Source organism: Talpa occidentalis, unplaced genomic scaffold (genome assembly GCF_014898055.3).
Source record: "Talpa occidentalis isolate TD23 unplaced genomic scaffold, MPIMG_talOcc4v2.1 talOcc4.14, whole genome shotgun sequence".
NCBI classification, from domain to species: Eukaryota; Metazoa; Chordata; class Mammalia; order Eulipotyphla; family Talpidae; genus Talpa; species Talpa occidentalis.
This window is the reverse complement of record NW_023601433.1, coordinates 32,450,443-32,464,207: the sequence shown is the minus strand read 5'-3', so window position 1 is coordinate 32,464,207 and position 13,765 is coordinate 32,450,443. Positions and strand designations below refer to the sequence as shown.

The 13,765-nt window shown below is 48.6% G+C and overlaps 1 protein-coding gene across 1 annotated transcript in view; it reads left to right on the top strand.

The window, feature by feature from the left end:
- CAPN8 (calpain 8) overlaps window positions 1-13,499 on the top strand; it is a 59,514-nt gene extending 46,015 nt beyond the window's left edge. The window contains exons 11-21 of the mRNA XM_037509812.1: window positions 549-560; window positions 2,530-2,714; window positions 3,971-4,007; window positions 7,006-7,074; window positions 7,414-7,471; window positions 8,291-8,355; window positions 10,417-10,485; window positions 10,918-10,996; window positions 11,472-11,588; window positions 12,286-12,344; window positions 13,366-13,499. Coding sequence (XP_037365709.1) covers window positions 549-560; window positions 2,530-2,714; window positions 3,971-4,007; window positions 7,006-7,074; window positions 7,414-7,471; window positions 8,291-8,355; window positions 10,417-10,485; window positions 10,918-10,996; window positions 11,472-11,588; window positions 12,286-12,344; window positions 13,366-13,389 — 774 coding nt within the window. The 3' untranslated portion in view covers window positions 13,390-13,499. The remainder of the gene's footprint in view (window positions 1-548; window positions 561-2,529; window positions 2,715-3,970; window positions 4,008-7,005; window positions 7,075-7,413; window positions 7,472-8,290; window positions 8,356-10,416; window positions 10,486-10,917; window positions 10,997-11,471; window positions 11,589-12,285; window positions 12,345-13,365) is intronic.
- Window positions 13,500-13,765: the final 266 nt, after the last annotated feature.

Below are 13,765 nucleotides of genomic sequence, written 5' to 3'. Positions count from 1 at the left end.
CTGCAGCTCCCTGGTGTCAGTGCCATCCTCCCAGTCCAGCTTTCTTTAGTCTTCCTAATATCACAGCTGAAAAGAAGAGGCCCCCTCTCTTAGTTCCATTCAAAAATTCTGCTGAAGTCTGTGATGGACTCAGCTTGGCTCATGTGTCCATTCTTGGACCAATTGCTGAGGTCAGGCCTATAGTTCTGTGAGGTATTAGCTCTCCTGTAAACCCTAAGGTTACCCCCCTGAAGAACTAAGGATCTTGGTATAGATTATACAACCAGGAAAAAAAAGTAAAAGAAAATGGAGCCTTTTTTTTTTTTTTTTCCTTTCAGATTTCTAGAGCTTAGTAGGCTACAGATGGCTTTGAAATTCATCAGTGACTTACCAGTTTGGGGTGCTGATTAGTCTCTCACGTTAGCATGAGCTTCCTCCCCAAGGAATTGCACTTAGGAATGGTCTGGGATTGCACAGCCAGTCAGCAAGGTGTGGAGGGGGAGGCAGAGGCTCAGAGGGAGAAAAACCTCAGCATTCCTGGGTGACCTGCTCTTTTCTCCTGCCTGTAGGTTCCCAAAGAGGTATGTGAGTGCCCACAGAGATGTTCTCCCTTTGGTAAGAAAGAGCATGGCACTGCACTGGGGGGTGCACCATACCACATGCTTCCTCGGTCACACACGGTCTCGCGCTCAGACTCCCACAGCATCTGGTGAGCTGGTAATCCCAAGACTTGGTAAGGATGATCCTGAGTCCCACCTGCTGGGACCCTGTGGAAGAGGACATGGTAACCTTTGCCTCTGGTGCCGGGTGGTCCGATCTGAGTGGAATGCCTATAGCACACTCTTGGTCCCTAGCTACCTAGCCAGCGGAATCAGTTCCCTGATCTCTGAGAAGAGGAAGCATCGACTTTATCTTTTTGGCTCCTGGCTTTTCCTGCACCTCTGCAGTGATTTACAACATGCCCTCTCTTTCATACTGACACCTGGGGTTCCTCCCAGCTGTCCTGTCTGCCTCAGTCAGTGAAAGAGAGGAGCCCCGGGCAGCTCTCCTGGGGAGGGGCTGCCACCGGTTGGAGTGAGAGCACATCCTGGAAGGCAGCCTGCACACATGCCCAATTCCTCCTGGCCCCCGGTTGCATGCTGGAGATACCTGGGGAGCTTTACCAAACACATACTTTTAGAGTCTGAAGGACAGAGGGCCCGATGCCCAAGCTGTACCCCAGACCAATTATATCAGAATTTCTGGGTGATTCCAATGGGCAGTTGAGTTAAGAACCTCTTTTCTCTCTGGGGCTCCCCAGCTGGAATCAGTTGCACTCAACATATAAAACTTATGTCCCTGCTGCAGCCTTACCCTGACTCTTGGGTTCTCATGCGTGGCCAGCTATGGGGCATGTGCCAGTGAGCTGCGAATTTATAGGCTGCAGCCATGGCCTCACTGGCCTGGCCCCCGTATTCTCCCACCCCCAGTCTAAACATCCCATGGGCTGTGGCCGCCCTGGTGTCCAGGTGAGCAAGAACCAACTGGGTATCTTCATGCAGACATGACCAGGGCAGAGAGCACTGAGAGGGGGTGGTCCCTGTGAGAACCTGGTCAGAGCATTGGGGCAGGTGGCACTGCTTTCATCCCTTACTCAGTAGACCTGTGATTCAAAGAGGTTCTGGTGACCATTACTGGACACTGTCCACACTGGGGTGGGTATCGTAGCTCTGGGTCACACACCAGTCACAGCCTGGCAGCTTCTGCACACCTGGCCTGTGTCATAGGCACCTTGATGAAGATGGATTGTAAGATACGGTGCTGCGTAGAGCTTTAATTACAGCAATGATAACGCCAGCACCTGTGTTTTCAAAGCACTCTGCAGTCACTAATTAATCTGTGTCACACCCTCTCTCCCTCCAACAAACAGATGGGTCACAGGGGTGCTGTCCCCTCTCTGAGGTGAGCCGAGGCCCTGAGGGAGGCCGGGGATCCCACACCAGGCTTGGCTATGACCACTTGCTCTGTCAGCCTCCTTAGCAGTGGCCGCCTTGCCTCCCAGCCTGACTGACCTCATTGCTTTATAAAGCGATTTTCCCAGAGAGGCAAAGGTGAGCAGGTTTTCTGGCTGCTTTTGCTGAGGATCAGGATTGAAGCTCGCTTCTCTAGCCACAAGCCTGTTCCAGGGAGCTTAATGCCACTCTCCGGGTACCATCCCAGAGTTAGTCTGTTGCACTCAGTGGTAGGTGATTGATGGAGATGGATATCCAGAGAGAAGCTGAGGACACACAAGAGACTCTAGTGTTTAGCCCTTCATTTACCTGGAAGAGAGCAGAGAGTCTGGTCAATGTCACAGTCAAGGTCAGTGAGTCAAACAGGTCCTGGCACCCAGGAGGTGCTCAAAATACACTTGTTGATAACACATTTGAGTCATGACAGAACCCAGGACTCTGACCCTTAGGCTAGCGTTAAAAATCCACAATCCCCAAATCAATGTGTGAAAAACCGAACTATATAGCCTCATCTCTCAGGATTTCAGAAGAAATTGATTCTGACTCTTACTTTGTGTAGTTGGAGAGTCACACAGATGTGCACCTGGGCCGGGACTTCTTCCTGGGCCACCAGGACCTGCGGGAGGTCTCGGGCCGGCTGCGGCTCCCCCCGGGGGAGTACCTGGTGGTGCCATCTACCTTCAAGCCCTTCGAGGATGGCGACTTCTGCCTGAGGGTGTTCTCGGAGAAGAAGGCCAAGGCTCTGTGCGTACCCTTGGCCTCCGTGGCGGGGGGATCAGGGGTCTGAGTGCCCAGGACAGCCACGGGGCTGGCTGGACCAAGTGCAGGGACCCTGTCACTGTGGGTGATACCCCCCAGCTGATGCATCCCGGGAGAAATTGGTAAAACACCAATTGGTAAAACACCCAAGGGTCCTGCACTTGGGGTTCCTCTCCTGCCCCCTCCACTTTGGTCTATAGGACACTGGGGGAGTTTTCTTTAATAAAAGCAGCTCAAGCGTGAAAAGAAAGGGCCCTGATAACAGCCTGGTTAAAGGATTTTCCTTCCAGCAGGGATGGGCCTTGAGGGGCAGAGAGTGGGATCTAGATGAGACCTCCTCTTGCTCTTATATACACACCACACACACACATCATACACACATGCAAACCACCAACACAGCAGACATACTACATACACACTTCACACAGCACACACCATGCACACACCACATACATACACCACACAAATACACCACCACACATATAAAATACATCACGGATGTATTTTTATATGCATCACAGGCAGCATATAAGTCACATACCACATACATGTCACACAGCATACACATACCACATACACACAAACACTGCATCAGACGACTTATGCACCATACACACACACCATATACAGACCACTTACATTCTTCACAAACATACCACACACATGCCACATACACTATACATATAGACCACATCCATACACATGCCCCACATAAATACTACATGCAAACCACACACAAGCACCTTATATAGATACATGCATCACAGATGCACACTATATGCACACACCACACCCCAATGCACATACTATACCACATGGCATGTACATGCATGCAGCACACATGGGCTTTGAGCTTGCTGGCTTATTCACCAGAGGCCATTGCAGCAGGGATTTCCATAGCTGGGTTCCAATGAAGGAGAATAGTAGTAATTGGGGCTAAGTGGGGAGAAAATTTCCCAGAAGAGTGGTCCATCAGTGAACATTCTAGATTCCATGAAAGGTCAAGTGAACTGAGCAGCTCTTGTCTTTGGTGAAAAAGTCAGGGGGGGCATTGGGGGTGGGGGCCATGAAGGGGAGAGATTCTGGTTAAGATTCAGCTTATGCAGTTTGGTGCTAATAGGAACTAAAGGTCTTCAATGAAAGTCAATCCCTCTTAGAAGGCTTAAAAACTTCCTAAAATCTAGTCATTAGCTTTACTTTTTACTTACATTGATTTCTTCCTTTCTTTCTTTGTGTTTCAGGGAGATTGGGGATGTGGTAGTTGGAAACCCATATGAGGTATGTAAACTTTTAGGATGGCAAATTCTGACACTGTTGCATGGCAGTCATTTGGGGTTTGTTACTGATTTGAGGGCTCTTTATATATTGAAGATGGTAACTTTTTGTTTATCAGGATCACATCTTCTAAGTGATAGTTTTTATCAAATAAAGACGAGATAGAAGCAGCGTTAGGAGTTCAGGCTTTGTGACATAGCTCTTCTCCCTGCGGGGTAGGGGGATCTGAGTATCTCCCACATTCAGTCAGCTAGAATACCCTCTGTGTGCTTAAGCAGTTTGGTGCAGGATAGGGAAGGCAGCGGGAGAAAGATCCAGTCCCGTTCTTAGCTAGACACCAGTCTTGTTGGGGTGAAATGGTGGAAGCATATGAAAAGAAGAAAAAAGGAGACTCATGCCAAGAATGGGTCTAAATCTGCATCTGTGAGAAGTCCAGGGGTCCTAGAGTGACTGTCCATCCTGAGAAGGCTCCATGGAGGAGGTGAGATCAAAACTGACTTTGGAGGAATCAATGTACAGGGTTTTAAGAGTGACTTAATCTGCCTCACTCCTCTATTCCTCCCTCATGAATTCAGTTTACTATGCATTTCCTCAAATGATGGGTGTGGAGGCAGCACATCCCGTGCTGCTGCTCTGTGTGGGCTTGTGTCCAGGGGCCACACTGTGTCCATGGCCAGGAGTGGATAGTGCTATCTTGGGGGGTACAGCCTTGCCTTGGTCACGCCATTCTCTGCAGGTGTCTCTGCAGGTGTCTCTGCAGATACCACACTGAGCATCCTGCAGCTGCTGAGTTTGAGTCATTGGCTGAATGGTGGTTTGGGGGGATATTTTCTATTATTTGCCATATATTAAATGGGTGAGATCATATTTTTGCAAATGCATGAGAAGGTGCCAAATACAGATTCATCTTGCCTGGGGGGGTGGTTATGCTATAGAAATGCTTGCCCCTTTATCAGTTTCATCCCGTAGCCCCTGAACTAAGCTTATAGTCAAGCCCGTAATCTATACACCGTCTGCCTCTGCTTGGCCAGGCTACCTGGCACTGGAGACCCTTTCTGTGCTTGTGGTTCTCTGTGATGGAAGCTGCTCAGAACTCTCCCTCCTGCCCCCTTCTCCTCTTTGTAGATGGGTGCCCGCTCAGCCTGCTCACTGTCACCCCATGTCCAAAGACACTGCCAGTGGCAAAATACCTACTATTTACCATGATGTATCCATATTCATATACTGGTTTGGGTACTGTTTTTGGCATGCAATTTTACCCTTTTTTTCCAGATTAGAATATCACTCCATGTCCAGAATTTATGGGCTCCCCATTAGATTTCAAAGTATAATTCATTGTATTAAATGAGCATCATATATGTAAATAGTGGGGTAGTCATTAACATCCCCACGTTATAGACGGAGAGGATGAATTGAGGGTCAGTAGGATTATGAGGGTATCCTCTCTGGCTGTCATGCTAGGGGGAGGTGGAACGTGGATTGCGATGCGACTGATCTCATAGTGTAGTTTTTTTTTTTTAAATATTTATTTATTTATTTATTTATACAAGCACTGGGTACAGTCAGAAGCACGGGAGGGTGAGAGAGTTCACCAGAGCCAGAGCAGGGAACAAAACAGACAGACCGACGAGATACACTGCTGAGGGGAGCAGCGGGTGGCAGGAGAGGTCTACGTGCCATGTGGGACCCTCTCAGGTGGCCAGGGATCGAATCAGTGCTGCAGAGGCTGCGGGCAGCTTCGCAGCCCAGTGCTCAACCGCTGCGCCACCAGGGGAGACCCTCATAGTGTAGTCTTGAGTAACAAAATAATCCATATAGGGTCTCCCAGGTGGCAGAGCAGGTTGTGCTGCGCTGTGAAGCTGTCCGCAGCCTCTGCAGCACAGGTTCCATCCCGGCAGGCCAGGGAGATAGCCACATGGCGCGGCAGACCTCTCCTGCCTTGGCTACTGCTCCCCTCAACAGTGTCTTCGGTCCGTCTGCCTTTTCTGCTCCCTGTTCTGTCTCTGGAGAATTCTCTCATGCTCCCATGCCTCTGACCTATACCCCAGTTCTAATAAAAAAATCTTTAAAAACCCCCAAAATAATCCATATACCGACAAAGGTAAATATTATCACTACAGTTGTTATACTCTTACTGATCCAGTAACATAAGGCCCTATCAGGCCTTTTATACTTTTCTGCATGATGGTTTTGGGAGGCCTTAATCTGTCTTTCTGGAAACTCTTCAAGTTTTTCCTGTTCTGTCTGGTGGTGACAGTGGGGGAGGCCATTCTGTTTGGGATGGAGCCCATTGTCCTATCAGAGAGTCTCTGGACAGTCATTCACTTAGTGATTTGTCATTTTCAAAAGGACTTTGATACACACTAGCTCTCATTTGATTCTCAAAATGACCCCATGCCACAAGCCTAGGTAATTGAATGTTTGAGTTAGGAAATGACTGTCCAGGATGCTGCGATGGAATCAAGTAACCAAGCTAGCATCTGAACCTCAGTCTCTGGCTCCCAGTTCTGCTATTTCTACTCTGTTGTATTTTAGATACTTTCTAATTGTGTGTTGCTATTTGAGAATCTGATGAAAGCTATGAAAATATATGTCAATGTGTCCCCAAATTTTCATGCAGTTTCTGAAGTTCACAATCTCCAGGAAGAGAACCCCTTAGGAGCCCACAGACCCAGAATGACATCCTCTGTTTCTGCTATTCTCTGAGAGCAATTCAGTATTGAAACTAGAAATTCAGTGTAAATGGTGGGGATCACTTCCCCACATCTCTCCAGAGGACCTCGATCTCTGTCCTACATCCTGGCTGGACTATGGGATCCCCCAGGGGCCACCACCCTGCATCTCTTATTTACCGCAGTGTCCCCTACCTAGCCAAGGCCTGGCATGTAATTGGTGTGCATAGATATAGTGAATGATGAATGAATGAATGAATGAAAACTCTTTGCCTTTAATTCTCCTCCATGATTCCCATCTGAACTTGGTAGTTATCCTTCCTTTTTAGCCACACCCCAGTGAGCTGGATCAAGAAGACAGCCAGTTCAGGAGCCTGTTTGAGAAGCTTGCAGGGAAGGTGAGTGAAGGGCAGGGAGTCTGGAGAAGCTCAGGCCACTTTAGCCTCTATTTCTTCTCTACTCTCCACACTTTGTTCTTAAAGCAAGCTCCCTGGCTCGTGCGCCAGTGTTGCAGCCCTCTGCTTTGGGGTGTTCCGTGTATGTGCTCACCTCTTTCATGCACACGCCTCTCCAAACTGTGGGGAACTCTAGAGAAATTGGAAACTTGAGTTTTTAAAGATGTCACAACCTTTTAATATCACAAAGTCTGTAGGTCTGGGGTCAGACTCCACATTAATTTAATGTCTTGAAACACCCGTCAGGACCTGATGTGACTGCATTTGGGCTGCTCTTTCTAGGATTCTGAGATCAGTGCCAGTGAACTCAAGATGGTCCTGAATGGAGTGTTTTCCAAACGTGAGTGTCTCCTGGGGGGTCTTTCAGAAAGAGAGAGTAGAGGTGAGGGTGGAGTGGGGGCAGGTATTGGGCCAGGAGCACAGCAGGTAGGATGGAGGGGCCTTTGGCCTCTCGCCTGAGGGGTCCTGATTTCCTCTGGGCTGAGAGAGTATCTGACAGGTAGGAGAGGCTGGAGAAGAGAGGGTGCTGGGGGTACAGGTGGGCCCTGGAGGATGGAGTCCAGTGTCCTATGACTTGACCAAAAATATCCTACAAAATGAATCCCTTTGATAGCTTGGAAAACTGCAGATTGAAGCTCTTTGGAAAAGGCACATGGAAGGGATTTATCTGATGTCCTGGACCACCTTAGAGCCCCATCTGCAGATGTTAGCAAGACCTGGGGGCTCTCAGAGGTCAAAGTGACACATCTGCCCAGCTGGGCCTCAGTCCCACCTGAACTGGCATGAAACTGGCTCCTCATTTGGTCTGGGATGGGCCAGGTGATGTCTTCTATTTAATAGCTAGTTCAGAGATGGGAAGTTATTTTTGCTGTTCCCCCTGGTTGAAGGAGGAAACCAAAGTTCAGAAATATTAGCAGTGAACAATGACCTGTGAGTAAGAATGGAGGTTCAGACACTGAATCCAACGTCAGTGTCCATCTGTGCTGCCTCCTGGGATGTCAAGAGGCTAGGAATCTGCTGGGGAGCCACCATCTTGCTCTCCCATTTTTGTGGGGACCAAAGACACCATCCATGGGCCTCCCACCCACCACGCTGCTGCAGATACTGCCTGTGTTCACATGACCCTGATTTTCATGCCCATTTCTATTTAAATCTTCAGGAACAGACATGAAATTCAGTGGATTCGATATCAACACTTGCAGGGAGATGATCAGCCTGATGGACGTATCCTTTACATGTCACTTCATTCTTAGCTTTCCCCCGTGATTTGAATAACACCACATTTCCCAGTGAGGAGGGAGGGAAGGATTGAAAATGGAAAAATCAAGCATTGGCTGAGCACGTCAGGGTCCTGCTTGAGCTGGAAAGAAAATTGTCATCTCATTTTTTTTGCTCCTCAGTACGCTTGAGATGATCATGTTATGGGTGAAGAAACCGAGGAGGCAGCACTTAAGTGACTGGTTTAATGTCCTTGAATTCAGAGGCAGAGAACATGTGTCATTTGTTCATCACTGTGCTCCTCCCTCCAGGCTCCTCTCCTGCCCTGCCCCTCTGCACCCCGCCTCCGCTCTTCCCACCACTTCTCGGCTCTGTCCCTGAGTGTGTGCACAGCCTCAGGCAGCCACTGCCAAGAGTTGAGATTATCCCCTGGGATAAACCTGTTTTTTCTCTTTGACCCAAGTTAGAGAGAGGTTAACTCCAGTCCATACTGAAGAGTGCAGACGGGCTTGGGGGAGCAGTGGGAGAGGGTGGGCCATTCCTCATGGAAGGGACAGCTTCCTGAAGGCACAGAGGGCTAATGGAGAAACAGCAGTTTCTTAAACCTGGCCTAGGGTGTGGCCAGGTTACTGTTTTCCTTAGTAAGGATCACAAAGGTGGTTTCTTTAACATTGGAGCCTTGGAAGTTTCTCCGCAGTTCTGAGGATTGGATCCATGGTGATATTTGATGAATTTGGGGTGGGAAGAAGGGTTTTTATTTGAGTTGTGGTCATGCCGAGGGGGCCCGACCTCTGTTAGGGTGGTCAGTCATGGGGAGACAGTGCGATCCTTGTGGTCCCAGAGCTCAGATGTGGGGGGGCTCTTCAGCCAGTGTCTGTTAGGCCTGTGTGGGTCACAGTACAATCCCTGGGCCACAAATTTAAGTGTTGAATCATTCTTCTGAACTTGTCTACTGACTTCCATTTAGATTTGAGAGTTGCCTTACATGAGCCCATGCTTTGTTCCCAGTGGTCCTGGCACCCCGAAGGGCTGCAAGAGGACTGTGGCCCATCACTCTTGGAGTGTTTCTGTTCCCTGGTTTGGGTGGCTTGGGGCCCTGGTTCTGAGCCAGGGCAGGCCACAGGACCATCCATGGAGCCTTTTACAAAAGGCTGAGCTAAAATTCACATATTATAAAAGTGCTTGCTGAAAGGATATAATTCAATGGTTTTTAGTATATTCACAGTGTTGTGCTGATATCACCACACATCTTAGAGCATTTTCATCATATCACAGAGAAACTGTGAATCTGTATTAGTAGGCATCCCCAGTTCCTTCAGCTCTCCCAACTCCCGGCATTACAAACACTGTTTCTGTAGAACTGTCTATTCTGAACATTTTATGTAAATGGAATCATACATTATGTAAGTGGATTCTTCCACTTTGGATGATGCCTGCTGTAGCAGATATCATGCTTCATTATCCACCATCTTTCAAAACAGTTGTCTGAGTGTCGCTCCTGAAGGTGTGATTTAGTGGATCCTGGATGGGGTGCCTGGGCATCTGTAGGCAATTCCTTCCCGACTTGAGGACCACTGATGTTCAAGGTGCACTGACAGCGTGTGCTGACCTTGTGGCTGAGACCCCCAGTTATGTGCCCCTGATGATTGTGGTAATTGTCCCTTGACCTTCTAACCAGCTGTACCTATTTTAATTATCAACCATTGAGATTTAAATCTGGAAGTGCAGTAACAGGCCACACAGCTCAACCCTCACTCCAACCTGGGAGGACTACGCTGTTAGATCCTTATCAATGATGTTTGTTGGAGGTCTTTAGGGTCATGACTGGTCCTTTGTTTTTAGGGCTGTGCCTGACCTCCAAGGAGGGCATTAGTGTGTGTTTTGACTTCTAATATTTATTTGAATTTCCTTCCCACCAACACATCCAACTATGACCCCAGGGTCTTGCTTGCTGCAGTTCTGCATGCTCACTTAGGTCTTGGGAACTCAGTGCATGATCTCACAGGGATGCAGTGCATGGGCACATGCAGAACTGGGCCTGAGCGTGTTGGTCCTTAACATGTCTAGAGCGATGGCACTGGCACCTTGGGGCTGGTGGAATTCAAGATACTCTGGTTGAAGATTCGGAAGTATCTGGTAATGCTTCTCTCTCTCCTGGGCATCTCCTGGACGCTGCTCCCTCTCCTCTGTTCTGTTTCTAGCCCTTCACCCTCCCTGATACTCATTCCTAGTCTAGTCCACACCCTAGTCTGACCAGATCCTTCACCATGGTCAAAACCATGGTCAAAACCACAGAAAACCTGGACACATTGTCTCGGGAGCATTGAGAAGGCAATGAGAGCCTCTGTACCAATGCCCAGTGCCGGAAAGCCCTGCCATGCAGAGGGCAGAGGGGCTGGCCTAGGCCTTCAGTCCAAGCTCTTTTCTTTGTTCTAAAACTTCTTGGGAGACGTCAGTGTGATCTCCTCTCAGGCTGCCCCGGCTCTAAGGAAGCTGTGGAGAGGCGGGGGAGGGTCCTGGCAGGACCGCATTAATTGTTTTTCATGTGAAATTTCTCTCTTGCTTTAGGAGATCTATCGGGAAGCTGATGATGACCACCTGGGGACCATCGATGTCCACGAGATGAGGACAGCCCTCAAGAAGGCAGGTGAGGATGCAGACATACTCATTCTGAATAGCTCTGATGACTGCTGAGCATAGCAATGCCGCTCTCTGCCGTCAGATATCCATATGACAAGAAGTTGTTGAACACCCTCCCTGCCCAGGAGGAGCAGGCTGTACAGTATAACAAGACTTTTCCCAAGGACTTGACCTGTAACTGTCAAAGGGAGAGCAATCACCGAGGGTGCAGCCATCAAGGAGATCGGCAGGAGATAGGCACCTTCCCTGCTTTCTCGCTGTGGCTAATATGACGCATAGCTGAGTTAGAGTTGGAGCTAACTGAGGCTTAATTTAGGACAAGAGCAGAGGCTAATCCCGACCTATTGGATAGCCAAACACTTCTAGTACTCCTGGGAGGAGGCATGGTCAGGCCTGGTCCCTGCATAGGCAGCCCCTGAGTTCTGTTGGAGACAGTGGGGAGCCTTCCATGCCACCTGTGATGCCAGCCCCTCTGTTCTCAGGTTTCACCCTCAACAACCAGGTGCAGCAGACCATCGCCATGCGATATGCCTGCAGCAAACTAGGTGTGGACTTCAACAGCTTTGTGTCCTGCATGATCCGCCTGGAGACCCTCTTCAGTGAGTCACTTTCTCCTTTAATCTCACCCCGTCTCTCCCAAGATGCAGGGAGTGGCAGGGCCAGCAGGCAGAACCAGATAGTGCCTTTGGGAGGTCAGGGGGTTAAAGAAACCATAGATACAGACTTGTGTAACTTTGGAAGAGACAAAGCAGAAGCAGCAGGGGCTGAAGGAAGTTCAAGCTGGTCATGCCCAAAGTCAGACACTGCTTTCTTGGGAGTCTTCAGAAACCAACACCCAGTGCTGTATTCTTACTCTGTGGCACAGCAACTGGCCCCAAATGCCTTTTAGTGTCTCTTCACATCTATGCTCCAGGGGGATCATATTGAGAGCATATGTCCTCTCGTGGAGCCCCCTTGGGCTTTGGCACCTACTTGAATATTCTATTAAGGGAGAAGATTTCCTTCCACTAAGGGTCAGGAATATTAAGTTCTAATGGAGAAGGCCAGGCAGACCTAGAGAGGAAGTGAAAGGACAGGGTTACCCACAAATAGTGCAACCTCTGTCTGTCCTACAACTCAACCTGGATGCTGGATCCTGAGCTAACTGCTCAGGGCCCCGCAATTAGGTGGGCACTTGGCAGGGCAGTGCAGGGAAGGGGAAGGGTGCCAGGTAGGAGTGGGTGGACAGAGGCAGCTGTCTGCTGTTCTAAAGTCCAGAAACACCTCTATATAATTTCATTCTCTCTGGCATTTTAGAAATGTTCAAGCTTCTGGACAAGGACCAGGATGGTGTTGTCCATCTCTCCTTGGCAGAGGTAAATGGCTTGCATTTTGATGAACTGCTTGATGATGGTACTTGAAATTCTTGGACAGTCTAGGTACCCAGTGGTGTTTATTCATATTCACCTGTCTTATTTCCATGTGAATACAATGCACATTCTGTGATAAGCATTAGGGAGAATGTGATCGTTATGCAGTCACTCAAACAATTTAATTTATTATTATCTTAAAGATAAAAAATGTAGCTTGGTATCAAACCATGCCAAAGATACAAACTTTAATTTGAGTGGAATTGTGGGTGGTAGGTACAATTTAAAGTATCAGACTTCTAAGATCAAATGTCTTAGATAGACATAAAAGGATAGCAGAAACAAAAATTAAATTGCAACAAGGTAGAATCAAAATGCAAAATATATGAGTGTTTCACTGTGTACAAGGCACACGAGGTCTTATGCAGAAGACACCATGGCTCTTTCCCTGTGGAGACTGCCACAAAGCAGCCTCCCAGGAGCCTGCACAGGTCTGTGGGGACACAGGTCTGGAAATGTCCCCAGGCTCCATGCCAGGAAGGAGGCATTGCCCTCCATCTGCTTCTGAGGCAGTGGTAGTAAAGCACCAGGTTATTCATGTCCCTCCTAAATTGCCTGGGTTCACCCCTTTCTTCTCTTCTCTACAACAGGAATGTCACTCACTGCATTTCGGTGATCTGGGGAAGGCATTCCTAGAAATGTATCTGTGGATGCCTACACACACCTGGACAATAGTGTTGAAACTGAAATGGAGTGCATGTGTGTATATATATTACACACACACACACACACCCCTATTTTTGGAAGTCCCCTTAGTTCTAGCATTTCCTAAGTCACACTTCTACGGTGTTCTGGTTTAGGGGTTAAGGACTTAGTTAAGGGCTTCCTTGCCTCCTGCTATTGGGCACAGCCACTACCAGAGGAGGGAAAGATGAAAAGGTCACACCTTGTGAGGCAGAAGCGGGCCTCTGGCAAAGTCGCACCTGCTCCCGGGAAGCCAGCGTTCACCTTTCTCCTTCTCTTGCAGTGGCTGTGCTGTGTGTTGGTCTGACCCACGGTTTTGGACATCGAGACACTTCCTGACAGTCTGCCTTTCTCTCTTCTCTGCTTCCTTGCAGTTGTGTGAACATTTACCCTCAAGTGGCAGTTGTTGGTTATCATATCTTCCCTCCCTGAGATCCCAGCCTGTCCTACCAGAGTCTGGGGAACCTTGAATCTCTCCAGAAGTATTTAAACTGACAGTGGGGGAAAGAATTAATTAAAGTTGTGACCAAAATGGTTTCTGCCCCTCTCTCTAGTGATGCCACCTGGGGCATGCCTTGCCCCAGCCTTTCATGCTTTAGGAAAAGATGTTCTTGGCAAGTGACATGGCTCAAAGCTGCTGAAAGGTAGACACTGGGTGAGTTTCAGAGAAACAGCCCACTATA